This window comes from Pagrus major, chromosome 18 (genome assembly GCF_040436345.1).
Source record: "Pagrus major chromosome 18, Pma_NU_1.0".
Lineage (NCBI taxonomy): Eukaryota > Metazoa > Chordata > Actinopteri > Spariformes > Sparidae > Pagrus > Pagrus major.
In genome coordinates this window covers 27,079,363-27,105,982 of record NC_133232.1, presented here as the reverse complement: position 1 = coordinate 27,105,982, position 26,620 = coordinate 27,079,363, and the positions used below count along the sequence as shown (strand labels likewise).

General features: G+C 41.3%; 1 protein-coding gene across 1 annotated transcript; it reads right to left on the bottom strand.

Moving 5' to 3' along the window:
* Positions 1 to 9,804: 9,804 nt before the first annotated feature.
* LOC141013240 (neuronal acetylcholine receptor subunit non-alpha-2-like) lies at positions 9,805 to 15,513 on the bottom strand. Its single transcript, XM_073486887.1, has 5 exons — positions 15,370 to 15,513; positions 12,657 to 12,701; positions 11,162 to 11,271; positions 10,147 to 11,062; positions 9,805 to 9,969 (listed from the first exon to the last, which is right to left on the bottom strand). Exons 1-5 carry the CDS (start codon positions 15,490 to 15,492, stop codon positions 9,805 to 9,807), a joined length of 1,359 nt encoding a protein of 452 aa, XP_073342988.1. The 5' UTR covers positions 15,493 to 15,513.
* Positions 15,514 to 26,620: the final 11,107 nt, after the last annotated feature.

The window sequence follows — 26,620 nt, the reverse complement described above, 5'->3', positions numbered from 1 at the left end:
CCTGGCACCGCTCAGTGGACTCCGCCGGCCCCCGGCAGCGGGCTCTCTGTGTCGGCTAGACAGGGAATCTGCTCCGGCTCGGCGGTGGTGTGAACATGAGACTGGAGAGAGACGAGCAGGAGCAGGAGGAGGAGGAGGAGGAGGAGGGAGACAAGAGTGTGTGAGATAATAAAAAAAATAAAAAAAAACTAGTGACGGACCAGAATGAGTGTGGAGTTGAGACTGGCGCGTTCACGCTGCGTCATGGACACATTCCCGCACACGGAGCAGCACGGGGACGCGCCTGCGAGCTGGAGAGGGCTGAAAAATGGCTTCACAGCTGGTCTATGATGACATGAACTACAGGAAAGTTTATGTAACGTTAGAGACTGTCACTTCGGTGTCACCCTGGAGCATTGTATTGACGGTATTAAGACCGTTTTTATTCCCTCCCTGATTGCGCATAGCTTAATATTGATGTGGCAGCCTATTTAAATCCTGAACCTGTCAACACTTCCGTTTAAATCGATTTTTAAAAGCTTTTTAGTTGTAGCCTAGGCTTCTATATGCCTTAACAGGTGACTTTTGAACCTAATTAAGCTCTACTAACCCTTTAAAGTGAGTTGTTTGTCTCCTGCGCTCACCTGTTCCCAAGCTGTGTTCACCTACATTAATAATATGTGTGACGTAACAGAGAGTGTGTGTGTGTGTGTGTGTGTGTGTGAGTGTGTGTGTGTGTGTGTGTGTGAGAGAGAGAGAGAGAGAGAGAGAGAGAGAGAGAGAGAGAGAGAGAGAGAGAGAGAGTTTGTAACTTTGTTTAGGTGTTCTCAAACAACACTGTATCTTTTATTGACAGTCTATTAGAGCCTTGGCCGATATTACTGGCATCACATATCTGTATCGGTGCATGTGTTGTCTGATATGAGCCGATATAGAAACTTTTTTTCAGAGATTGTAATGCAGAAAAAGATGCTAAGGGTAATTCATATTGAAGTTTACTGTTTCAGTGCATAGATGTCATTTAAGACAATAAAATGTATTGTTATGCGCTAAAATATCCTCCCTTCATTGCATATTTCTGCCATTTTATCAAGTCTTTGATTATCACATTTGAGGGATTGTTGCAAAAAATGTGCTTTACAATACAATAGGACACTTCAACATGTAGACTCAAGGGTCTGGGGGTTGAACCGATGACAGTCTGATTGGTGGACCGCTGCTCTGCCTCCTCAGCCACAGCCACCCTGTGATGTAAAAAGGTTTTCTCGTGATGAAACCACAGGGAATCGTCACCCGACTCTGCACGACTTCCCTCAAGTCCAGGGATTTGTTATCAGCTCAAAAGTTCTAAAAACCTACTGTGTGTTCTGCTCAGCACAAAGAGGCAGATAAAGGTAGTGACACAAAAACAGACCAAGAGGAGAGAATATATTGGACATTCATCATGTGGACAGAGACGCATCTCCAAATGAATTTTCATGTGCTGTGTAAATAAGCAATGTTTTGCTAAAACATTTGTAATGTCAACTTTCTGAAGGGCCAGAAATCTATTAATGCAGGTTTAAATCAAAGACAGGTCATGGGGTCATAGCTACAAAGAAAAAAGACACAATTCATCTCACTGTTTCTTCTCAGTGCTGGACTTGACCAGGCCTGATGTCTGAAGCAGACACAGATCTCAACCCTCCTTCTCCCACAGCTGTGCATCATCATTTATGAGAGTGATGTATGTCACGCTGCAATTTCCCACTTCCCGATGTTCCAAAGAGGTTCATCAGCTGCATTTTGTTGTATTTGTCACCTTTTTGTGCAAAGCCTGGCTCATAATCAAATGACCTATTTATTCCAGTCCATAAATAATCCCAAATAGGATCCGATAGGGAACACTGCACATTTCTGCAAATGTTCTCACCGCCTGGCTCCATTTTTCTCCCTCTCTTCCTCTCAACGGAACAGGGCCGTATCATCTAAGAAGCAGTCCTCTGCCAGTGGTATTAGACCAGTTCCTGCTACTTCTTATACCCCACATGTCTGCGTCTCCTAAGTCTGGAGCTCCATCAGAGAAGATTTATGCTGTTAGATGTGATTTGGTACAGAATCCCATATCTGTCTTTTCTGTAGGTGGGCCGACAGCCACAGTGGGCTCAGTGAAACCTCTGATCCCAACTAGTTCATCCTCGTACTTGCTCTCACTGGGCACACGTCTAGTCAGTGAGGAGGCGGTGACATTAAACTAATCCCCTTTTTTTACCAAGGAAACCATATTGAGCCAACTGCGGACTAAAAGCTAAAAAAGTTTTGTTGAGAGCACCAACTTTTGCTGAGCTAAAGAGCTGTCCGAGGTGCTGATATCACCACCAGCGACGTCACAGATTTAAATGTACAATATGCAACATAGTGTCACATCAGTTCATGAATCTGTCATGAAATACAATCTACAGGATTGGTGTACCTGGTCACCATGCACCGCCTTTTCTTAGACTGAATGAAACACTATATTTATGAACCACGCTGGCGTCACGGGGAGGAGGTCGGAGTGGATGGTAAAAGATAACAATAGCAACAACGACGTAGTTTGATGACGTTGTGGAGTAGTGTGGGCTCGTGGGAGTTGTTGTCTTCATTATTAAAGAATCACCACTGCCAATGAAAATCTATCTTACGTGACTCAGGCAGAAATTCAAATTTCATTTTTTAGAGATCTGGTCACTTCATATTTAGTCATGTTCCCCGACTTCCTTCCTCACTCACTGGCGTATCATCTCAGGTGTTCCCAGAAGTTAAAGCGGCAGGCCAGTAAATATTTGGATAATAGATATCCTCTTAATGTGAAAATGTATTATAATATAAATATAATAAAATATCAAACAAGAGAAATAATGTGAACAGATCCAAACTTATTCTTTTTATTTGCTTTAGAGCTTAATATATCCAAGCAGAGGACACGCAAAATGCTGCTTGCAGAAGTTTAAACTGACATGGAAATCACACATCAATACATGTCAAAAATCAGCTTATTGTTTGTTAACAATGAAGTCAGGCTTGAAGTGTCAGATTTGTTTTGCCATGTATGACAAAATATCGCATGTAACAAGACAATACTGTCAGATCAGTTTCGAGACAGTAAAAAAGGCTGTGTTGACAGGATGAAACATGAAGAGCTGCAACAATTGTCTGAAAAAGGATCACATTCACTGGTTTGTTGTATTATAACCCCATTAGTATTTACATCTGCATGCAGTATGCAAACATCTTTGTTGTTTGTTCACGCTGCGTGTCTCTGAATCTGTTTCACCATAAATATACATTTTCTCTCCATGTGTTGTGATATCAGCATTGTTTTGCCCCTTTGGGGAGGGGGGGGGGCCGTTGCAAACGCTTGATAACACACGCTGTTAAACACGAGAGAAAACAACACACAAACTCACACAAAAAAGTGCAGAACAGCAAACTGTTCACTGCCGAGACACAGGCTAAACTTCAGACAGGAACACTGACGTTAATATGAGCCTTCACTTCTTTTTAACACATATTCGTTCAATCATCAGATTAAACAACAAAGGACAAACACTTCTCAGAGGCACCACAGATGTTTGACTTCAAACTATACTTGTTAAAACACCAACGATCAGAGAGAAAGTAGAAAACTTGAAGATTTTTGTCAAAGATTTTCTCCCTCTCAACCCCTCTCCTAATAAACCCTTTTCACTGAAAACATCTTGACTTGTCAAAGCAGGAAAAGACCAAGTGTGACCTTTAATGTTAAAGATGGCTCCATTCTATTAAGCAACCCTGTAAGCCATGTCAGTGAGTCAGCGTGCACAATAACAGAGCTCTAGAAGTAGCTCACCTTAATGGAATGCAGCCATTTTTAATGTCATAACTTCCACCTGTGCCTCATGTTTATGTCTGCTGTGACGGACTAAGCATAGAGAAGAGTGGGAAGACCAGAGGGAGCTGTTAATTCTCTATCTTTTATAAATGAGAAGTGTTCAGCTAATGGACTTAAATGCTGTGGAGTCACTATTGCTTCTTTCCTTCTTCTCTCTTTTCCCTCCACATCCCCCCTGTCATCTTTTACTACTTAAAAAAAACAAACAAGTGAACACATAATTGCAGACAACAGACAGAAACACAACAAGAAACGAAAAGCTAAAACAGTGATGATAAGCGCTGTCTTCTCATCTCCATCGATGACAAAAGTCTGTGCGAAATTTTCAAGCCTGTATTTTGTTAAACATCCCCCTCGCTCCCTTTTCCCTGTTTCTAAATTAAATATTTGAAATATTCGCCTGTCCCAGCAGGGTGCATGTGTGTGCATGTGTGTGTGTGTGATAGAATGGGGTCAGAGGAGTTTTAGTTTTGTCTCACTCGCTAGCTTTGATGTGTGGAAGACGCAAAGCCTTTGCCGTGGCAGAGAGCACAAGGGTCCCACAGCTACCCAAAGGTGTGTGTCGATGTGGGCGGACGCATTTATGAATCTGAATTTCTTGTCTGTGTCTACAAGTGCACATTCGTGCTTGTCATTTGGGGTCTTTTCAGAAATATGTGCCCATGTGACAAGTTTTTAGCCAATTTTGTTGGGAGAAATTAGAAAAGCAGCGACTGAAGTGCATCCTGGTCCCCTTGAAACGGCTCCTCCGCTGTTGTCCTCCTGCCATTTGTCTCTGCGACACCGTACAGGTGGCGACTCCCTTTATTATCGGATGTCAGAGAAAGGTCAGACCTCTCACACACACTTAGGAGTGTATTGTGGAAAAGGTCAGCAGTGCACACGGGGGTAAGGGAGAGGCAGAGAGAGTCAAACAGTCTGAAAAACACAAACAAAAAAACAGATAAACAGAGTCGTGTGGGTGGACAGCAGTGCGTGATCACAGAAAGGTTAACATCCTCAAAGACGAGTTCATGCATGCAGAGGAAGGAATACTCACATTTATATACACATACTTAAATGTGCTTATGTTCATAAATAGAAGGAGTTTGAATCATTAATGATTTTCGTTCAGTTGGACTTTTAGTTATTGGCTCGGTCGGTGCATCAACTCTCATCCTCATTTCAGCTTTTAGGTGGTCATCTTCGTGTGAGAGCGAGAGTGTAAATATTACATCACACAAAGAAGTTCACAGGCAGGGAGCCTCCTGCTCATAAAGGATGTGAGCTTTTAATGCAGCACCTTGAGAAGTTAAAAAACCTAAATTAATACTCCTGGGAGCTGCTTTGAAATTTTTGAGGTCTTAGCGAGCCTTTTTTGACTCAAAAACCAGGCTTTAGATTCTCCTACCTGAGTTATATTGTCTCCTCCAGTTAGATGCATCACATAAATACAATAATACAACACAGTTTTAGTTAATATGTTTAGTTTTTGTCGTTATTTCAGATTTAATGTCCACAATTTACTGCACCGTGATCTGCTCACATTATTTTCTTTACTTGTAAAAGTCTATTTCTGAGCAGCCCTGCTTCCTCCCTGTGTTTTTTTTTTTTTTAATTCATTGACAGCTTCCAATACATTCATACTGACAAAAACTGATTTTCCACATTAATGTCACACTTTAAATGTCTGAAGTAAAAACACATGAACTGTCTACCAGCTAAAACTGTGGTTAGGACCCCATCCAGTGGCAGAAATGTTGCTGTACACAAAATGATTGCACATAAAGTATTAAAACGCATTATAATTCTTCTAAAAAATATGCATTTGTGTAAACATTTTGTGCATTAATTTTAAGTATAATCTATTGCTGTCAAGACTTAAACTCCACTAACACGAGAATTATGCTTAAACCTCGAGCTCTGCAATATATTTACTTACTGACAGACTTTAAGTCCAGACAGGCCCGTCTTTATGTCGACTCTGAGAGGTTGACTTGTTCCTGTGTTTGTGTGTGTGTGTGTGTGTGTGTCAGACCTCCAGCGCAGAGAGAAGTGGTTACCTTGAGCCCGATGCTGGCCTCCATTCATATTCCTCTTTTGAAAAAAAAACAGTCTGTGAAAGAAACTCTTGTTCACTTTCACGTTGAGTCGAGAGATTCTGAGGTCAGAGACACTCAGACGTTCAGCTCATCAGCAGCTCACTGCTCACACTGCAGGTACATCTAACTTTTCTATGGCTATTGACAATACTTATTTATTCAGTTAAGATTTACACAAGTGGCAAAGGGCTGCAGAGGCTATTTCATTTACTTAATCCCATGCATGTGTGTGTGTATTTCTGTGTTGCATGTTTATAATTCATGACTTTTCTTATTAGAACTTCAAACTTACATTATTTGTTTGACTTCTTATAGACATGAGGTTTTTGATCTTGTTTGCTCTTTTGTGTGGTAAGTCAGACAACTTCATTAATGACTACATGTTTTTGAATCTACTTGTGCTTAATTAAAATGTGTTGATGCTTTTTGACTAGAGCTTCACAATTATCATCACAGATATTATGAATGTGGTATGATTCATTAAATTTTAGCATCGCGATTTTCATTATAACTCAAACTATTAAAACCATGATGATGGGACATTTTTGGGGGGTCTGTACCAAACAGACAAAACAAGATTTGTCAGCTAGGGCATCTCTGCAGCATTAATTCATCATGATGTTGCTTTGTCACACTTCAACTCTGATATTTCGATTAATTGTGCAGCTCTATTTTAGAGTTAAGGCTGTGGGAATCAACTTGAATTCTCCAACTAAGCAATGTAATTTGTTTATCTTAAATAAAGGTGGATTAAGCCTGTATTTACATTATTTACAAACATTATGAACCATTAAAGATAAAAAATCTTTTCTAAAAACACTTTTTCATTTGAGGAAATTTACATGACTTGATTATTTGAAATGAAAACTCTGTTACCTGTATCAATATTTTAATATTATTACTGTTACATCATATTGATAATAACTAACATATAACACTATGTCCCTTTTTTCTTTGGTTGTAATCACTATCTCTCACCTAAACATCCAACCATGCATACTAACACCATCTAATCTCTTATGATTTCTACTCCATCACATGTCATTGTAACTGTTTTATGTTTGTTTTTTTTTCTTTTAAGCCGTGCTTTATCACTGATAAAAATTTTTAAAAAACACTGAAAATGTTTTGTCTTTAAAATACTTTTCTATTTTCAGGGGTTTTTGCCGCCCCCTTCGTGGAGGAAGAGGAGGCAAAGAGATTCATCCGACTGAAGAGACAGTCAGGATACTGGGACCCACACCACTCCCAGAACCAGTGGGGCTACACCATTCAGGAACAGGTAAAACTGCACTGTGGTGTGAACCTGATTCACAGCCAGTGAACACGAAAAGCCAAGACATTTTCATTAATTTAAGAGGCATTACTATGACAAAGTGTATTTCTTCCTCAGGCAAACGAGTACTGGACGGCTCTACGAACAGATGCTCAGTACTACATGGACATGAGTAACCTGATGTTTGACCGCTCTGTGGCTACGTGAGTGACGTAATCAGCAGTAAAGCACGTGCCAGTTGAAGGGCATTTTTATCCAGTGTGCCATCAGTACAATGACTTAACATAATGCAGGTGAAGGCAGTTTTAAAGTCATGTTCTCCCCATTTTATCTAGCTTACTGTACCTCTGTACCCCAAACTGAGCAGTGACACTTGCAACCCCGAGCGCTATAACTTTGTGTTTAATATGCTTTTCAAATGATGCAGATAATCACATTTCTTTAAAGTTTTGATCATTTTTTCATGCTCTCTCTTCTGTCTGGTTATGTTGCAGGGAAAACACCAGGCTGTATATGGAGATGCTGCGCAATGCGCGAGCTCACCTGGACAGCCAGACGGGTGGACACAGATAATGACCCAAATAATGCGGCGTTTCCTACGTGGTTAAAGCTCAATGATTCATCTGGGAATACAATTTAAAATATTCTGCTCAACCATGAACTACTTTTATGAAGGAATGTATTAGTTTTGCCTTTAGATACTGTATCTGTATTACATGGACATGGTTCAAAGGGTGTATATGATGATGTATTTGTTTTTTGTAAACAAACAACAACACATATAATAAAACCTAATTTCCATTGTCCATTTTAATAGATAAAATAAACAGGAACTTAATATCCCATGATGTCAGACAGGTATCAAGACAGAGTTCAACAGAAACAATTCATAAACGTGTCCCAATTCTTGCTAAAACAAAAAAAACAAAAACAATATTGGTTTGGTTTAGTTTGGTTAAATGCTGCAGTTGCATACATCTTTACATAATATGGTAATGAATGATATTATATATTCATATGAAACATTTGTGAAATACAGTTATTTTTATGAGTGTATGGAATATTTTAGAACAATGACGCCAACAATAACACATTTTATTCAATAAAAGTTAGAATAAAAGCAAATGAAATGATTCTTGAAGTGTCTTGTATTAAACATATTGCATGCAGTTAATGAAAATATGTTGAACATTGGAATAAGGATTCAAATGAGAAACAGATATAATCTCTGTCTTGCATTTCATATTCAATTTTAATACATGAGGAGAGAAAATAAGAATTTATTTCACAAATTTCTTTCGGGAAAAAAAGAATAAACACTTGTTCTGTGTTGTTGTTTCTTTTAAAAGGACATTTTCTGCATCTCTCTGGTTCACCACTGGGTGGAGCTGCCACTTCACCCATTCTATCCATACAGTGTTTGTATGTTTTCTTATCTGTGACGTCCGTTTGAGGGGGAATACATGTTTTAATTGAACAGCAGCAGAGATAAACATGATTAAGTATATCAAAACAACAGTGTACTTTAAAGACGAAATGTCCAAATGTAATTCCCTTCATTTATTCATTACACTTTACATTGTGTTGCTTGAAATTGTTTCACTAACTGCTGTGATCAATATATAGTGATTTTTTTGAAGACGGTGAGAAAGACGAGTATTTTGGAGAAAAAATAATACAAGCTGTTAGGATACGACATCACAGATTAGATCCCTGATCAATCATTTAATGGCTTTATTCCCCTGATGTATAGTTAAGTCTTTAGAGATTTTGCAAAATATATAAAAGGATGTTGTGTTTCTAATGAATTAGGAAGGTAGTTCAAAGTTGTTGGTGCCTAGAGAGATTAAATAATTTATTTTTCTTACAATATACACTGACTAAAAAACTAAAAAGTAGTTACAGTAAGAGGTAATTTGTGCTTCAGGTAAGTGCTAACAAAAGCAACCTGTGACAGAATAGTTACGTATGAGTGATACCTTGACATTGGGAATTTAAGATGATAGTTTTTAAGTTCTGGTAAACCTTGCCATCACAGAGCATTTGTTCCGACCAGGTGAAAATGATAAATCAACTGCAATTAAGTGCCTAAGTGGAATAAGTACATAAATCATTGTATGGTTTCATTTTATGCTAAATGAAGTTGGTTTATGTTTCATTTAACTTTACATTAAATACCTTTCTTAAATGACCAGTATGTTTCTTCAAGTGTTTTGATGGCTGCATGCTACTTAATGCCACTATGTGCTGAAGTGTTACGACTTTGGCAATAAACTGGCTGAAAAGCAACACAGGTTGCAACAGTTTTCACTAAGACTGTCTCATTTGTCTGTAAACAAAACTTGATGCCATCATAATAATTTGAAACTGTAATGTGCAGAAAAACGATAAACATACTGACTTCAGGGCATACAGAAGACTTTGAACAGCGAGTCTAAAGAAGAAACCTAACCAACTAAAAATCTGAGAGTCAAAGTTCTTTTCAAAGCACCTGTAGTGGCTTCGTCTTGCTCAGTGGTTTGCAGATTCTTGGAGGTGGATCGTCAGTTGCGTGTGAAAAGGGTGCGTTATTGCTACTAGTTTGAAGGTGGGTCCTCACTTGCAGGTGGAGGAAGGACTTTCATGAACTTCTGCAGAGCTGGAGTGAAGATGAGGATAGTGCCCAGTATTGAAACAGTGAGGAAAGCCCACAGGAAGATCCTGTCCAACACCTGGGCCACAAACTTCCAGTCTTGCACCACCTGGGGAATAGAAAAAATGGGAGATGGTGTGACAGAAACATAAACATTAAACGTACAATGTGTAACTTCTGCCACTAGGGGGCTCTCTATCAAACTAAAACAAAGACATTTGCAGAGTCTTGTTTTGGGAGGACTATGTAAAATCTTTCTTCAGTAATACGATCCGGCCAAACCCACCTCCCGGATGAAGTGTTCTTTACGAATATGTCTGCTGATGTAGCGCACTGAGTAGATGGCCTTGTCCAACATGGTCGCCCAGGCCTCTTCCTCCTTCCCATCAGAAGTCGTCTGTCCGTGGGATGAGCTGTTCGCCTTCCCGCCTCCTCTCCGACCTCCAGAGCGAGTCTTCAGCTCAGGGCTTTCAGGGGCCAGCTCTGGGTAGTGGTAGCGATCGGTGTGTCCACGCATGCAGAGCAACCTGGGCAGTTTCTGGAGGAAGAGATTACGAACCCACGGCGACATGGGGTGGTAGGTGGCTGACGAGCGGTGGTGCACGTTGATGACGAAGACGGTGACGATGATTGAGAGCGTGACAAAGATCATGATGAAGAGCAGGTACTCTCCGATGAGTGGGATCACCTTGGAGGAGGAGGGGATGATTTCTTCTATGACCAGGAGGAACACAGTGAGCGACACGAGGACAGAGGTAGACAGTGACAGCTTCTCTCCTTCGTCTGAGGGAAGGTAAAACACCAGGACAGTCAGGAAGGACAAACCCAAACAAGGGATGATGAGGAAGAGGGTGTAGAACAACGGCAACCTCTTCAGAATGAAGGAATACGTGAGGAAGGGGTACGAATACATGCCGTCCCTCCTGGTCCCTCTGGCACCGGTGGCACTGAGGATCTCCCACTCCCCGTTATCGAAGAAGTCCTTCCGATCGACATGGGTGTCTATCAGAATCAGGTCCACCATGTTCCCATCGTATGTCCAGGAGCCAAATTTCATGGTGCAGTTCTGGCGGTCGAAGGGGAAGAAGGTGACATCCATAGTGCAGGCTGATTTGTAACTAGCAGGGGGTGTCCAGGTGATGGCACCATTGTACCTGACAATGGCTTTGGTCATCAGGGAGCCCTCAAACCGCCCATCAGCACTGAAGAAACATTGAGAAAAATCAGAAAAAAGGCAGTTTCTTAGTAATTTAAGTTTTACATGTGGGTCTATCAGTCTGTTCCTGTCAGATCTGTCTTACTTCTCATACAGGACGATGTCCGGGAGCCAGATATTTTCAGAGGGAACTCTAATCGAAGTGATTCCTCCGTATTTCTCTGGATTCCATCGCAGCTTGTTATCGATCCACTCCTGCTCAGAATAAACACAGGACACAGGATGAGGTCTTATTAAACCTACACAGCACTAAGCAATACTATATAATGTTTGTTTGCATTTATAAGCTAAAAAAAAATGTGGGGCGTCTTTTAATAAGTTCTCTGTCCCTGGAATTGGATCACATCCACCAGTGTTTCCTATGCCTCCCATATGTGTCTGCTTTTCTGATTGAACTTATAATGCAAAAAAACAACAAACAAACACTAAAAGTAAGCAAACTTTTCATAAGGCGTGTTTATAAGGGAATAAAGGTTGTAATAAATATGCCAAGTTAATGTTATTGGAGAATGTTTTCCAAAAACCCGAGGGTCAGGTGATATGGTGGTTTATATCTCTATATAAAGGTGTCCAGTTTGGTGTCCATCACAGGAGCTATCTCTTAGTGTCTCTGCAGTGTATTCTGTGCAGGCGAGGTTATAAATAAGGACAGGATTCTCATGTGATCTTGGAAATCCAGCTGCCTCTCAACATGATTTGGGCAGCAGACCTTCTTACCACTTTCTCACCTAACGTAATAGCGACTGTTGGTGACAGTGCCTAACCATATGAAAGTGACGTTATTTCATCACATCAGTAAGTTAAAGGGGCACTATGTAGTCTGATACAAACTTCCATAACTGAATAAACAAGCTGTTATACACCGTTTGAAGCTAGAAAGGTGGCAGGGTCCGCCAAATATAAACAAAGTATAACAGTATGAAATTGTGTTGTCCTTTAAGGTCAGTTTGTTTAATCAGTTTATTCAGTCATAAAAGCGAAGACAGTTTTTTTTTATTTTGTTTGTTTAGACATAAAAATATCAGTTAATGAAGATCTTTCACTTCTGATTAAAATTACTTCACGAAAACTGCGTAGTGCACCTTTAAAGAATGCATCGTTGACCTCTGGTTTCACGCTGGATACAAACAATGTTCTTCTGAATCCTGTGTCTGTTCTGCTCGACCGTCAATCCCTGCCGTCCTCCAGATAACTAAAGCCACTAGAGGTCGCTGCCTTATAACAAACAGAAATATGGGGTCGTAATAAGCTGCTTTTATTCTGATGAGGACAGGATCCACATGAAGTACAGTATGATGTGGTTATTTTAAACCATTTCCTCACTTAATTAACACAACAACAACTGTTGACCGTGAAATAAACCATTACTGCGAAAAAAATTCATATACTGTGGTGAAAGATTCTGGTCGCCCATCCCTAATATAAACATTTCTCAGATGTAACAGAAAACCGGTGTTCATCCAGAACTTGTGCTGAACTTAAGTCGTGTTTAAATTGATATCTGTATTACTGTAAAAAGACATGAGAATACAAACAGATTGTAGCCATACAGCCTCAGTTCATATTTGTGTTTTGCTCACCTGCCACAGCCAAACGTTAGTTGTCATTAGCTGGTTCTTCTCATCCTAAAACAGACAAAGATATTTGAGAGAGATAAGAACCCAGAAGCACGAGAACAGTGTAGGTTATCGGATATACGTCAACATCCATGACAGGCAGATATTGGTGGCTTAAGATCATCTGAATCAACAATATCAGCTATCTCCGCTTGAACACATTTATCTCTACTAACAAGAAGCAAGGAAATATACTGCATTTTTGGGGTTTTATGTGATGTGACTTGTTTACAGCCTGACTATTTCTGATCTGGGTTCTTCCATCATGATGTTAGATTTGATTAGTGGACAAGACGAGAAACTAAATCATTTTTTTCCTTTTCCAAGAAATCAGACCGCGTCTCATTTACCTGTCTCTGCCACTTCCTTAGCAAACAAGACGGAGAAACATGAAACCAGAGGTGGGTGCAGTGAACCAAGAAGGAGCGATATGAATGCAGTGAGAAGTAAATAGATGAAGACAGGAATAGAGGGATGGAGAGTGGTTAACACAGGTTTATTTACACTTCAGTGGAGGCAAGATTGAATAATAAGGGGCAGACTGGGAGAGAAATAAATCTGGCTGAGCAATATATGAAGATGTTGCTGTTCAGCGTATCCAGACCAGGCCTGAGCTGTCAAACCGAGTTGGCTGTTTTGGAGATCACATAGAGCAGAGGTGAACCATAATCTAATACAGAGCCATGCAGCAGCCCACGGAGACTCGAGGGACGCTCATAGTGTAACCAAGCTGCTGTGTCTCTGCCTAGCTTTCCTCATCAAAATCCAACAGATCATCAACCTAAATCTTTCCTCTCTGCAGACCCAGTAGAGGGGCTTTGTTTAATTCATCACTTATTGTCTTCGCCGAGCAGGAGTGGTTGGCGGAAGGACCTGAAGACTTGAATCCAAACTGGTTTGCGATGAATATTTCAAGCCGAGAAGAGTGGCTCCTCCATTAGCATCCTCCGTTTTCTCCTCTCGAACACCTAAACCATCTCAACCTATCACAGCCCAGCCTCTGAAATATTAAAGGAACACTCCAGAGAGAGGCTGTGTGTTTGTAGATATGAAGAGAGTGTTCCAGATCTATTTCAGGACCGAGGAAAAAAGCTCCACACTGTGAAGCTGCCACCGGCCTGTTTGGTTTCAGCACCATGGACAGAGACGCTGCTCTGCTGAGACGGAAGAATAAAGGAAGAAACGACCACATACTGTACTATGTGGCTCACAGATGTTGGACTTTCATGTCTCATTCTCACTCTCTTCTTTTGATAGAAGGATTTTTTTATGGGGCTACTTGAGGCTGGCAAGTTGCTTTTGCGGTTAGAGTAACAGTTCACACAAAATATGTTATTTACACTCTTTTTCAAGCCGAAAACTTAACTGTTGCTGCTAAGCTCAAGCTGTTAGCGCACACACTGTCTGAAGTCACAAGCTCGACTACGCATAGAGGATGTAAACAACACAATATCAAATCAGAGCTCTATGGAGCCATTTTATGTTGTTTTTTCTGGTAGTTTGTAACTAGAAAGGTACTCAGTAGAGTGCATACCTCTGCAGAGGCCCAACAGGCCCCATTTTAAACCACCCATAACTGCATAATCATAATTGAAACTCACCCAGTCTAGGATCTGCATCAAATTGTACTCCCTCATAGATACTAGCCTCCTAAATACAATTCATTTTTGTCATCAAGATCCATGATCTGTGCATTATTCCCCGAGAAATGAAAGAAAATGTTGAAAAATGGACTGATATTGACACCCAGTGCAACAAGAATTAAGCTCTGTGGCACAAAGGAATATGCAAACATGCTTTGACTACACAGATAATACTGGCTAGAAGGATTTATTCATTGTTGGTTTGGCTCTTATCATGTGTTTTATTGACAATAAGAACAATGAGGAATATCTCCAGACATAGCCTTTGAAATGTGAGTCATGATGATGTTAAATATGGGATTAAAGTACATCACACAAGAAGGCAATCCATAAATAATAAAATATAAGAAACAAGGGCGGATTTATTAAAAAAGAGTTTATTGTAGTGGGCCGGCCAAATCTTTAAAAGAGTAGGAAGCTTTTTTGATGATTCAGCCACTACAATGAGGGGCATTTTAGTTTCTTTCCTCATGTATGACGTGTTCTTACATTTGGAGTGCCCGGATTGCCTTCTTGTTTGAAGTACTCTGTTTTTTTCCCCCGTTTTTCAAGAGCACCCGACACATTTTTGATCTCCGTTGGGTTATATAGAGCAACCAGCCATCTCTTTTCCTTATAGGATTAAAGTGTTGGGTTTAACCCCTTTAATGTCAAACTGCGTTTTACCGTTAAGTAGCTTCGAAACTAGAGGAAATGTTTTTCATGCTGTGTTTGTCACATTCATATACTATATCTGGTCACTGAAGCTGTTCTTATATTCAGCAACATAATTTTAATACATGATGACACGGGTGACATAAAGCCTGATGTTTTTGAAATAACTGAATACACATCCCCGTGTGAATGACTTCTTCACGAGTGGGGTCACCAGTGATTCTGGAGACATCGTTAGGATTTGGTTTAGATTAAGGTAAAGAAAAAGGCTGAGATGTGTAGGAGCAACCGGTGTAAGGGTTGGGAGTATAAGACAATAAATCTGGTCATGAAGACATAAGTGCATGGATGTGTGTTTGTGATTTCAGGTGCATTCTTACCACATCAACCAGCTGCGAGATCTTCAGTCCGAAGCGTACTTTAATCGTGGCGTTGGAGTGCTGGATGGGCCTGACCCAGCGCTGGTAGCCTTGGAAAAGGTTCCTCAGCAGAAGGTCCTCCATCTCCGCCAAGGACACAAACTCACTTTGGCCTGGAACAAAGAGAAGACACGTGGATCAACAACTGTTAATACTTACTCTTGTTGACTACCCTTTTGTCATGAATTTTCTTTGAAACATCTGTGTCATGGTTTGATTTTTTAGTTCAGTCATTTCCTGTTTTATTTTGTAGGTTTCATCCTCATGTGTCTTTTTCCTGCCCCTTTTCTGTGTACACCTGTGTTTCGTTAGTTAATCAGTCACTGCGTATTTAACTCAGTGTTTCCCCTCATTCTGTGCTGGATTTTCTCAGTTCCTGTGTCTCTTCCTTGTGTGTCCTCTGTGGCTTTCAAAGTTTTTGTATTTTTCTTTAGTTTTGCCTTTTGAGATTTTTTTTGGATTTCAGCTTTGCTAATAAAGCTCTCCTTTTGTTTTTTAACCTGCCTGCCTCTCTGTGTCTCACGTTTGGGTCTTTTTTTGCTAAACTCTAACTACATTTAAACATACGTGTGGTGCTTCTTTCATTTAAGTCTGTCCTTGGACAGTTTTGGGCTACATTTGGAAAGGTACAGTCTGAAAGTTAACTACAATTTACATTTGAGAGAGATTTAACAAAAAGGAAAGATGGCTAAAACCTTGAAAGCAGTATAGTTGCTGGGGAGAAGGACATCTGGAAAACCCTACTAAGCCTGCTGCCACCGCAACCAGACCCCAGATAAGAGGAAGACAATGGACGGATAGATGGAAAACCTTGAAAGCAGTATGGACACTAACTCAGCTGCCAAAGAAAAGAAAATGAGCAAACAAAAGAGTATAAAACAAGCTGTTTCCCTCCAAATCCAGCTAATCTTCATCCATAAGAAGCCACATGCTCTTCCCCTGGAGAAGAACCATAACTTCCAGCTGTGACACTACAACAGACACTGATGAGTGAGTGATGCAGCTCTGCACTGAGTAACGAATGGAGGGGGAGGGGACAGAGATAATATAGCTGTGTCCGGAAGCCGGGCAGTCAGCATCATCATCATCAGTCTGCCTGTGGCGACATAAGGTCTCTGGGGGAACAGAGACAGTAATATTGACAAGAGACAGCTGTAATGTCAAACACAGGGGACGTCAAGTGCAGGAGCTCATGTGTGTGGTGAGAAGGAGTGTGTTGCTGGTTTCACCTCTGGCTGCACATCTGTATGAACATAAAACCACCTACTGTAATCAGTTACGAGGTATTTTTAATCTCACTGGATCACCTCTGTCTGTGCTTTCAAGGACTCTCATTGAGAGGTGCTGAGAGCGACACTGATATCCAACACCTGCGTTCCGGTTCTGTTTGTCCCCATGACCCGGGGACTTCAGGACAGACAGTGCTGATGTGATGTGCTGCTTAAAATCTCATTTGGATGATGCAGCAGTGCAGGAATAACCCCAATAACATCTAATTAGTTTTGTTACTTATGTTTCTATTGCTTTCTTGTCCTTAAAATCCTTAAAGGTGCATTACGTAGTTTTGGGGAGGATATTCCAATCATTTACTGATTTCTCTATGTTTAAAAAAAAACTCTCTTTGTTTTCATGAATGAATAAACTGAATAAACTAACTGAGCTTAAACAACAACACAATTTCATGCTGTTTGACTTTGTTTATATGTGGCGGACCCTGCCACCTTTCTAGATTCAGTGTTCTGGGGACGTTATTTCCTCTGAGAACAGCTTGTTTATTCACTTGTGGAGTTTGTGTTATTACATTAACACTGCAAATATTAAAATTCAGATTTTTATTTTCTTCTCTTAAAACTACATAGTGCAGCTTTAAGTTAACCCTTTAAATCTTCATCCTCAGACTAAATTGCATTAGTTTCTACCAGAAAGTAACGGGCATGAAAGGATTACAGGGGAAGTAATAAACAACAAATTGCTGTAGAGTAACAATAATACAGTAGTTTTGGATAAGCAGTTGAACTTTTTGGATAACAAGGTCATCAGAGGTTGTTCCTGGAGCTGATTTCAGTCTTAGTCAGACATGAATGTTGCACCACATGGTCTGTCTGTGGAGCGCCTGTTCCCCAAAATGAAACGATGGGATGTGATATGTAGAAAAAAAAAAAACACATCAGAGTTTTCTTACCGGTGATATCGACGAGGAACACCGGGCAGGACGCCGACAAGAGGAGGAGGAGGACGACCGTCAACTTCATGTTTCCTCCTGGTCCGACCGAGCGCTCCTGCAGCCTGCGCTCACTATGGGCTGTTCAGCTGGAGAGGATCACTGTGCGCGCACCGAGATGGCACCGAGGCTCCCATCAGTAGTTGTCAATACCAGGCGGGGAAAAAACACACACACACAAGCCCTCTGCTGCGGTCGCACACGGAGCAGGGAGCCGGTGTGAGGGTGCGTGTGGCCGGTGTCCGTGTGCTGTGACTCCGGTAGAGGCGTCACGGGGAGCGGCGGGCAGCGGAGCGGCTCTCAGGAGGAGGAGGAGGTGGGAGGGGGAAGGAGGAGGAGGAGGAGGAGGAGGAGGCAGGGATGCCCGGGTTGGGCTGAGATCAGAAGCTGGAAAGTTTCATTTTTTACCTCATTTATTTATCTCGTTTTATTATATTTATGTCAGTAATGGATGGACATTGTGACATTTACGCATTTTCCAAAACTCCTAGAGCAGCTGTCAACAAGAAATTGGTTTTGTTTCCTTTTTAATAGAATCGGGATGTGTTGTAATTCAATTATTGTGTCACAAAAGCTGAATGTCATGAAACATACATTAACTTATTCCCAGTAGAGGGCTCCATGTCCCCCAGTGACAGAGGGCAGATGTTGGGGGTTCAGCTGTGTGTCTCAATCAAAGCGATGGATGGATGGATGGATGTGCATGTCAGTGTCGCTGCTCCTCCACTGGAGAGCGCTAATGACAACACTAACCCGGGACATCATGTTAATAGAGATTATATGACAGTACAGGCCTTTTCTGATGTGTAAAGATCCCCTCCAGACACGTGTGGAGGCATAAGAATACTCTTAAAAGCAAATAATGTTCATTTTAAAAGTGTAAGGAGGAGATGAGTAAGATGCACACATCATTCTGCACAGTGAAGCTCAAATATCTCAGTGGAGCAACAATAAGCAAACATAATTTTGAGTGGAACAGGAAACAGCTAATGGTGCAAAGCTATACTTTAATCTATGATTTAGAGATTACGTAACAGGCATGTGATGGAAACTGACTGTAGCCTAGTAATCTAATTTAAAGTCACGGTCATGCTCAAGTGTCTCACTGTATCAGATTTATAGTGACATTATCATGGTTCATATGCATTTTTTTTGGTTTTGTTTTACCACCTTATCAATCATGACAGTCATTCGATAGGCCTGGAGTGGCTTCTTTGGCTTTAATCATATTTGGTGTTACTGACACCGGGATGTCTGTGCGATAATGTCCCCATCTTAACAACAGCGGCTCACAACAGTAAATAAATCTGTGCTCGATAGAAAGTGGATTTTCCTATCATGCAGTCATTATTTTCCATTTGTCAAAATGCTTTTTTTCATGTCAACAATTGTATTAAAGGAGCACTATGTAGTTTTGGAGAAGAAATTTAAAATGAGAATTTTAATGTTTACAATATCAATGAGGTAATAATGCAAACTCAGAAATGTTGTTTTTTTCCATAACTGATTAAACAAGCTGTTCCCAGAGGAAATTAAGTTCCCCAGAACACTGTTTGAAGCTAGAAAGGTGGCAGGGTCCGCCACATATAAACAAAGTAAAACAGCATGAAATTGTGTTGTCCTTCTGTTGTTTGTTTATTCAGTTTATTTAGTCATAAAAAAATCAGTCAACGAAGATTTTTTTCCTCTTCTGATTAAAATTTCTTCCCCAAAACTACATACTGCACCTTTAAGCCTATAAAGTAAAGCAAAGGGTTAAGGATGCCCGTGGGACACTACTGGACACTGTGAGCAAAAGTTTCGACTGCTCTCATTCTTCTTCCCCTAACTGTCTACAGGTCAACACAATGTCATCGGATTAAAAAAATCCCTGCAGGATCGACCACAACATGTAGCAGCTAATGGTTCAAAGTCCAAAAATATTGTTTTAAACCCGTGTGGTCCGCGGGCTGTGTCTTATCTCCCTCTCTGTTCGTCTCATAAACTGAAACACTGAAAGACACACTTTAAGTTCACAGATGAGAAGGCACTAGTGGCCAATATCGCCAGCATGTGGACTATCTGCTCACCCTCACTGATGAGAGCTGAACATCTCCGCTGAAGGATGACACTGATGTCTGGTGATGCTGCCCACCCGCTGTTTAAACGCTTTAAATTAAAAGTGCAGCTGGTGGAGCAGGTGGGGGCCTTCAGATACCTGGGCAGTGAAACAGACTCTGTGTTCATGGAGCCCCAGCAGCACCTCTATCTGCACAGGAACACATTTTAACAGCCCTCAACAAGTCCTCGGTTTCAATATCACATCGTAGTACAGCTTTCTCTTCTGTTAAAAAAACCTACTTTGATCAACAACCACGCAGGAAAAATAACATCCACCACACAGTCCTCTATCAGGTCTGTACACACGGGAGCCTTCACACCCTCCAGAAGTCATTCCAGCTCCTCCCAGCAGACTGTCTATATAAAAACCCTCTGACCACGACTAATATATTCAAAATTATATTCATATGAACCTCAACTAACATGATAAAGAGGTTATGAAGGATCTGGTCCTCTAACACTTGCACATAAAAAAACTGTTTGTAAATATATGAATATTTAACTCTATCAGCTATTTTTGCTACATGTATGTTATAAGTAGCATTAAACGTATTAGTTCAGTACAATAAGCATCGATGTCAGAGCTGGCCTTGGAAAAATGTAATCAGGCATGCACAATTCATCTTGCACATGCCCACACAGCGTGAAACACACACTTCTGTGTAGGTGTTTCCATGTTGTGTCCCATCACTGCATCAGCTGCCATGACGGACAGTTTCCCAGACAGTACACACCCTGACATGTCTCACAGCCAGATGTTTCCAGTGGCAGACAGTCAGCTATAAGGTCAATTGAATGTGTTTCTGTGTTCATGTATTGCGCCTACAGATGGAGCAAATGTGAGAGCTGTGACCAGCACAGGTTGCACGGACTCATGGGAACACCGTCAAAGACCTGAGTGTATCTATTCGTGAGGTGTTGTTGTCAGCGCAGAAGGTGGAGTGACCGAATGCTGCAGCGCTGGTGCAGAGAGGACCAAACTGAAGACAGATAGAAATTACTATAAATCATCAGTTATATAACACTTTGATCATTTTTTAAAGCTATTGGGAATTTTATCAGCTCTCTCGCAAGAAAGAGCAAAATAGAAAGAACATGAAAAAGACAAACACAGACTATACATGAGTAGCACTGCAGCAATCTGCATAAAGGACAAGAAAACGACAACAGAAGGACTGATTCACGCACAAAGAAAGAGAGATGGAAAGAAACGAGAATGAAAGTGTGAAAAAGAGAGCTAAGAGCAACATAAAGTCATTAACATCCCCCCACACAGACACAAACTGATGGCGATGGTAGCGGTGGTTTATACAGTAAATCACAGCTGAGAACAACAACACTTGCGACAAAGAACTGTGTGCTGAGAAATCTGTACTGTGCCACCAGCTGACTTCCAACAGAGTGTGGAAAATGTTTAGCTGAGGTGAGAAATAAGCTGAGATAGAAATAGATGGGATCGACAGTTTATTGTCCTCAAATTTGGCAGCTTCTTGTATAAAGGGAAATAACTCTCCAAAATACTTGTTTTTAGCAAGGTAACAAGCTAACACACACACCTCGGAAACATCAGGAGCAAATTCTAACTCACGGATGGATTTTTTTTTTTTTTTTCAGGTTTAGGTTAACGCTGCAACAGCCCAAAACACTCCCATTAGAAAAAAACTTGACATGACAAACCCTGAAAAGACATGCAACGGAAAAATGCTGAATATCCAGTCGCCCCAACGGAAGAACTCCGGGTCTCTAGGGGGCGCTACCCATTGCTTGCAAGAACCAGGGCTTTATTCTGTTAGCAGAATACATGTTGTGAGTGTGATGGTGATGTTTACTAAATGTATTATTCACTTTGTTATTTACAGAAAACATCTGTTGTGTCGTCACATTAAACTGCTGTTCATCTTTTAATTGCTTCATGTTCCTCTAAACAGAAACTCTCTGTCCTGCTGTGTGTTTAGCTCGGCTGTAAGCTCTCAGCTCCAGTAGCTGTTAGCTCCCTTAGCCAAACAAACTGCAGGACCGGTTGCTCACCTGCTGCTAACAGCTAACTAGCTCTCCTCCTGCCAATTTCAGTACGGATCTGCAGTGCCCTCTTGGTTTAACCACTGAAAGTCCTGCCAGCGATTTTCATTGGAACTTTTCAAGTTCCAGTAAAAACTGTGGACGAAACAGCAAGAAGGAAAGAAAGTGTGCTGAAGGGTTGTCAAATTACGGTTTCAATTTTGTGATTTGGGTGAAATGGCGGTGAAGAGATATGTACGGGAGACAGATTTGGGAATGAATAAGTGAAGAGCAAAATGTGAGGGAAGTTAAACATGGAATACACTAAACATAGGCACACAGGACTCCAACACACTCTCACACACACACGTGCATATATTCTGCAGCTAACCAGCCATGAAGCACAAATTTTCCTCTTTTGTATTTTTATTCCTTCCTCACCCTCCTCTCTTTCTGTCTCCCCCCTCTCTCTGTCACACCCTCCCTCCCCCCCCATGTGTTCCCCTCTTTCCTCCTCCATGAGTTGAAGTGACGGGGATAACGGGAGGCTGATTATCACAATGAAATTATCCTGATTTTCTGCTCCACTTGGAGCCGTGGGGCGGGCAGCTGCTGCCTCCGAGATCGTCCCGTCCGCCTCGCTTCTAATCATTCGGAAACATAAATTCTCGCGGGCTGGAAACCTGCCGGTCCCTTCCCAGACGACTGTGGGCAGCTGCACAGTGTGTGAGCATGTTTATGTGTTAGCTAATGTGTGTGTGAGAAGACGGAAAGTGAAGAGAGAGCACATTTCCTGCATCTGTGTGTGTGTGTGTGTGTTTACCAAATGTTACAACTTGTGTGTGTTGTTTTGGTTTTCTTGAGCTCATAATTAAAGTCTGCATAATTTGGCTTGGTGCAGAAATATTAAATAAATAAGAGGAAACATTCCTGTCTCAGGAGGCCCACGGGTTTAATCTTAATCTGTTTGTTATTTGAAGGAGTTTAAAAAAGTGGTGATAAAGGCAGCAAAGGGAATCAAATCTCACCCAAGCTTCAAAGAGAAACACAAAGTCACTGGTCTCACACATGCTAATGCTATTAGCCCACTAATGCTACCACCAGCACTTTAAGTGAAAACCTGATAACCTTGTTAGCTTTCGATGGAAGCCTGAGGAGCTTTTAGAGGATGCAAACTATTAAGTGATCTGACGCAAAGTTCCCCACTAATCAATAATGCAAGAGATCACTTATTTGATATTTCAAACATCATACAGTACCAAAGATCCACAGAGCATAACAGATGGAAAGATTCTGAGCAGATCAGAGAAAAAAAAGTTACAAAGGTGTGAAGAAAGGAAAAGGAAAGTAAGGGATTAAGAGAAAGTTGCCATTAAGTGCATCCTGGATGGATGACCTTTAGCGTCAGCCTCCAGTGTGGATCATTAGCAGCGAACTGAGCTTTCTCACTCAGCAGACGCACACACACAAAATATTCATTGACCACTAACATGATACTTGAATCCAGACGTCCCACTCTTGATCTTGTTTTGTTCTCGTGTGACTGACGTGATACGAAGAAAAAAGGCCTCTGATTGTTTGAAACTCAAGCCTGTCAGGCAGAGTTACAATACTGTCTCCTGCAGATAACGCACTGCAGGGATGACTAAGGAGCCATAATCATGAGCAACAGCAACTAAAATAATAATGGTGTGTGTGTGTGTGTGTGTAACAATACAGCTCTTGCTTCACTAAGTATTTCAAGTGGTTAACGCTGCTTTTTTTTCTTTTGGACAATAACCAGGTCAAAAGGTTGTTCATGACCAAATACCTGAAAAACTAAAGACATTCCCATCCGAATCATCTGTACCTTGTGTTGAGTGCTGCTAAACATCAGCATGTTACAGTAACATTGTCATTGTAAGCATGTTGTTGCCCTTTACATTTAGCTCAGAGCACCACACTGAAGCCTCACAAAACTCTTCGTCTTCTTATAACATTATTTCTTCTGAGTGTAGCCAAAACTAGTCAGGTTCAAATGCAAATGTCATCTTGACTTACTTGATTGGTCTTTCAGGCAGCAGTCAAGACCCCTGACAGCGGCCATGTTGATGTATATGATATAATTGTGCCCTCTAGTATTTAATGTATGTACATACTGTATGTGCTGTGAATGAGACCCATGAGAGGCATAATTGATAATGCCTCCCATGGGGTATGATATAAAGTTTTAGCCCCACATATTTGTATTGTGTGTCTGTGTATCGTGTGTGTGTGTGTGTGTTCGTGTGTGTGTATGTGTGTGTGTCAGAACACTTGAGAGAGAGTGATTGAACTCTGGCTCACCAAAGATGTTGTCATCAGATGTGAGTCAGCTGTGCTTCTGTGTGCATGTGTGTGTGTCTGTCTCATCTGTATTTGTGCATATATGCATGAGTGTCTCTTTGTATTTATTTGTGTTATTTGTGATGTGCACGTATGCAAAATTGTGACTGTCCACCTGTATGTAAATATCCATTTGAATATTTTTGTCTCTGTCTGTTTTATCGGCCTGCACGCGCTGTGTATTTGCGAGTGTGTCTGTGCGTGTGTGTGGGTATGCATCACTGTATATAGGCATGTATGTATGTACTGTATGAATGTATGTATGCGTGTTCCAGTGATGTGGTTACTCCTCTGGGCTTTGCATCCTGGGGTGTCGACAGAGAGTACGGCTGTGTGTGTGTGTGTGTGTGTGTGTGTGTGTGTGTGTGTGTGTGTGTGTGTGTGTGTGAGAGAGGAGTTCACTATGCTTGCTGTCTCAGGAGAAATCAGTCTCCATTTCTCATCTAGAGTCACAGAAATGTTGTGTAACCTTCAATAGCCTCTGGACATGACAGACAGATAATGAGGCACCTTCTGTCATGCACACACATATGCAGTGTGTCACATGAAGCCTCAGCGATGGCATCAGAAAAGTCTTGAAGAAGACTTCACATTGTGTTTCCATCCTCGGCCTGGTTCCTAACATACAGCGCATATGGACAGATGAATGACGTAATTGTAATTTGTCGTCCATACGTATTAACAGCAAATGCAAAAGAGGTCACTTTTATGTGTTTTCTGGGTTTACGTGGTGTCTTTTCCCTCCTATTTTCTTGTGTTCTTGTGCAGTCTGCTTTCCTTCATCACCTGCACTACATCTCCTTCGTGTTTTTCCACTCATTACCCCCACCTGTGTTTCTCCACCTCTCTCCACCTGCACCTCATCCCCTTGTTAGTTCAGTTTGTATTTAAGTCCAGTTTTGTAGTTCAGTTTTTGTGGGGTCGTCCCTTGTGTTTCCCTGTTCCTGCCATTGTGTTCCCTGTTCCTGCCGTTGTGTTTCCCTCTTCCCGCCGTCGTGTTTTCCAGTTCCTACTATTGGGTTTCCCTGTTCCAGCCATTGTGTTTCCCTTTTCTTGCTGTTGTTTCCCTCTTCCTGCTGTTGTGTTTCCCTTTTCCTGACATTGTTTCCCTCATCCTGCTGTTGTGTTTCCCTTTTCCAGCCATTGTGTTTCCCTTTTCTTGCTGTTGTTTCCCTATTCCTGCCGTTGTGTGTCCCTTTTCCTACTGTTGTTTCCCTTCTTCCTGCTGTTGTGTTTCCCTTTTACTGCTGTTGTTTCCCTCTTCCTGCTGTTGTGCTTCCCTTTCCTGCTGTTGTTTCCCTCTTCCTGCTGTTGTTTCCCTCATCCTGCTGTTGTATTTCCCTGTTCCTGCCTTTGATTGTGAAAAAAATCATTCATCCATTGATATTCCTGCCTGCTGTCTCATGCATTTGGGTCCACCTTCTTTCATCTCAGCATGACACAGTCGTTCTGGCCCCTAAAATCAAACATGTGGTTCAAAAGAAGGACAATGAAATCACTTGATTTCCATCAACTTTGTCTTTGTTTCTTTATCCAAAAATGCTGGGGTTCAACCCCTCTTGTTTTTAGTCTTGTTTTTATTACATACATCTAAAATGTAGAAAGAGAAAAAAAAATCATCAACCATGAAGCGTCCTTGTCTCCTAAAAATGTTGGAAAAACTGTTGCAACATACTGGGCACATGGATGGACAGCTGAGGTTTGAGAAAATGTCACATTCTGCCTGTAGCGTCCTTCTCCAAGAGGAAACATTCCAACCTTTACCCTCCCTCAAGTATTTAATATATTTTCAGCGGAGCATAATTTGAAATACATGCTAAAACATTTTGACAAACAACTTGTTGAGAGAGCAGAGAGCTTGGCGCAGACATTCTGTATAGTTTTGCAACAATGAAGTGTCCTTTTTAGGAAGTGTGTTTAACCAGATGTCATAACTTCAACTTTAAAAAGATATTGTTTATGGTGTGGTTTTGTACCAGTAGGGCATCTCTCTCTCTCTCTCTCTCTCTCTCTCTCTCTCTCTCACACACACACACACACACACACACACAGGACTGTGCCAAAAAAACCCTCAGGGTTGTTGTATTCACAAATGTCTCTCTAGCGACTCAGCAGAAGGTGTGAAGTGGAGACTTTGTTGATTTGCAGTTTCTGTCCTTACACTGCCTCCCTGCTTCTGTTGTAATCCAAACAGACAGTAGCTGATGGGCAGCAGACGTTGTGTCACAGCGCTCTCAGGTAATGTGAGATTTCAGGGTTCTGCTCCCTTCTGTGTTCCCGCTGCTGTCGAGCGCCAGGACTGATCTGTGCTGTCGCTGTCCAGGGTGCTGATCTTATGCTGACAGAGCTCCATGGATCCCACACCCTGAGGGTTCATGAAGCTCTATAGCAGGAGCGAAAATCTGATGTCAACTTTGGAGGGGACAATTACATGAAATTTTCTCGAGAGCAATTCCTGTGGGAGACACAGAAAGTAGTGCTGCAACTCTGCTAACGAACACTCTGTCAGTCTGCCAGCTAAAGAAAATC

Coding starts and splice junctions, on each gene's coding strand:
- LOC141013240 (XM_073486887.1), bottom strand. CDS start 15,492: ATGGAGGACCTTCTGCTGAGGAACCTTTTCCAAGGCTACCAGCGCTGG. Junction 12,702..15,369: donor TCTCGCAGCTGGTTGATGTG/GTAAGAATGCAC, acceptor TGTCTGTTTTAG/GATGAGAAGAACCAGCTAAT. Junction 11,063..11,161: donor GACATCGTCCTGTATGAGAA/GTAAGACAGATC, acceptor ATGTTTCTTCAG/TGCTGATGGGCGGTTTGAGG.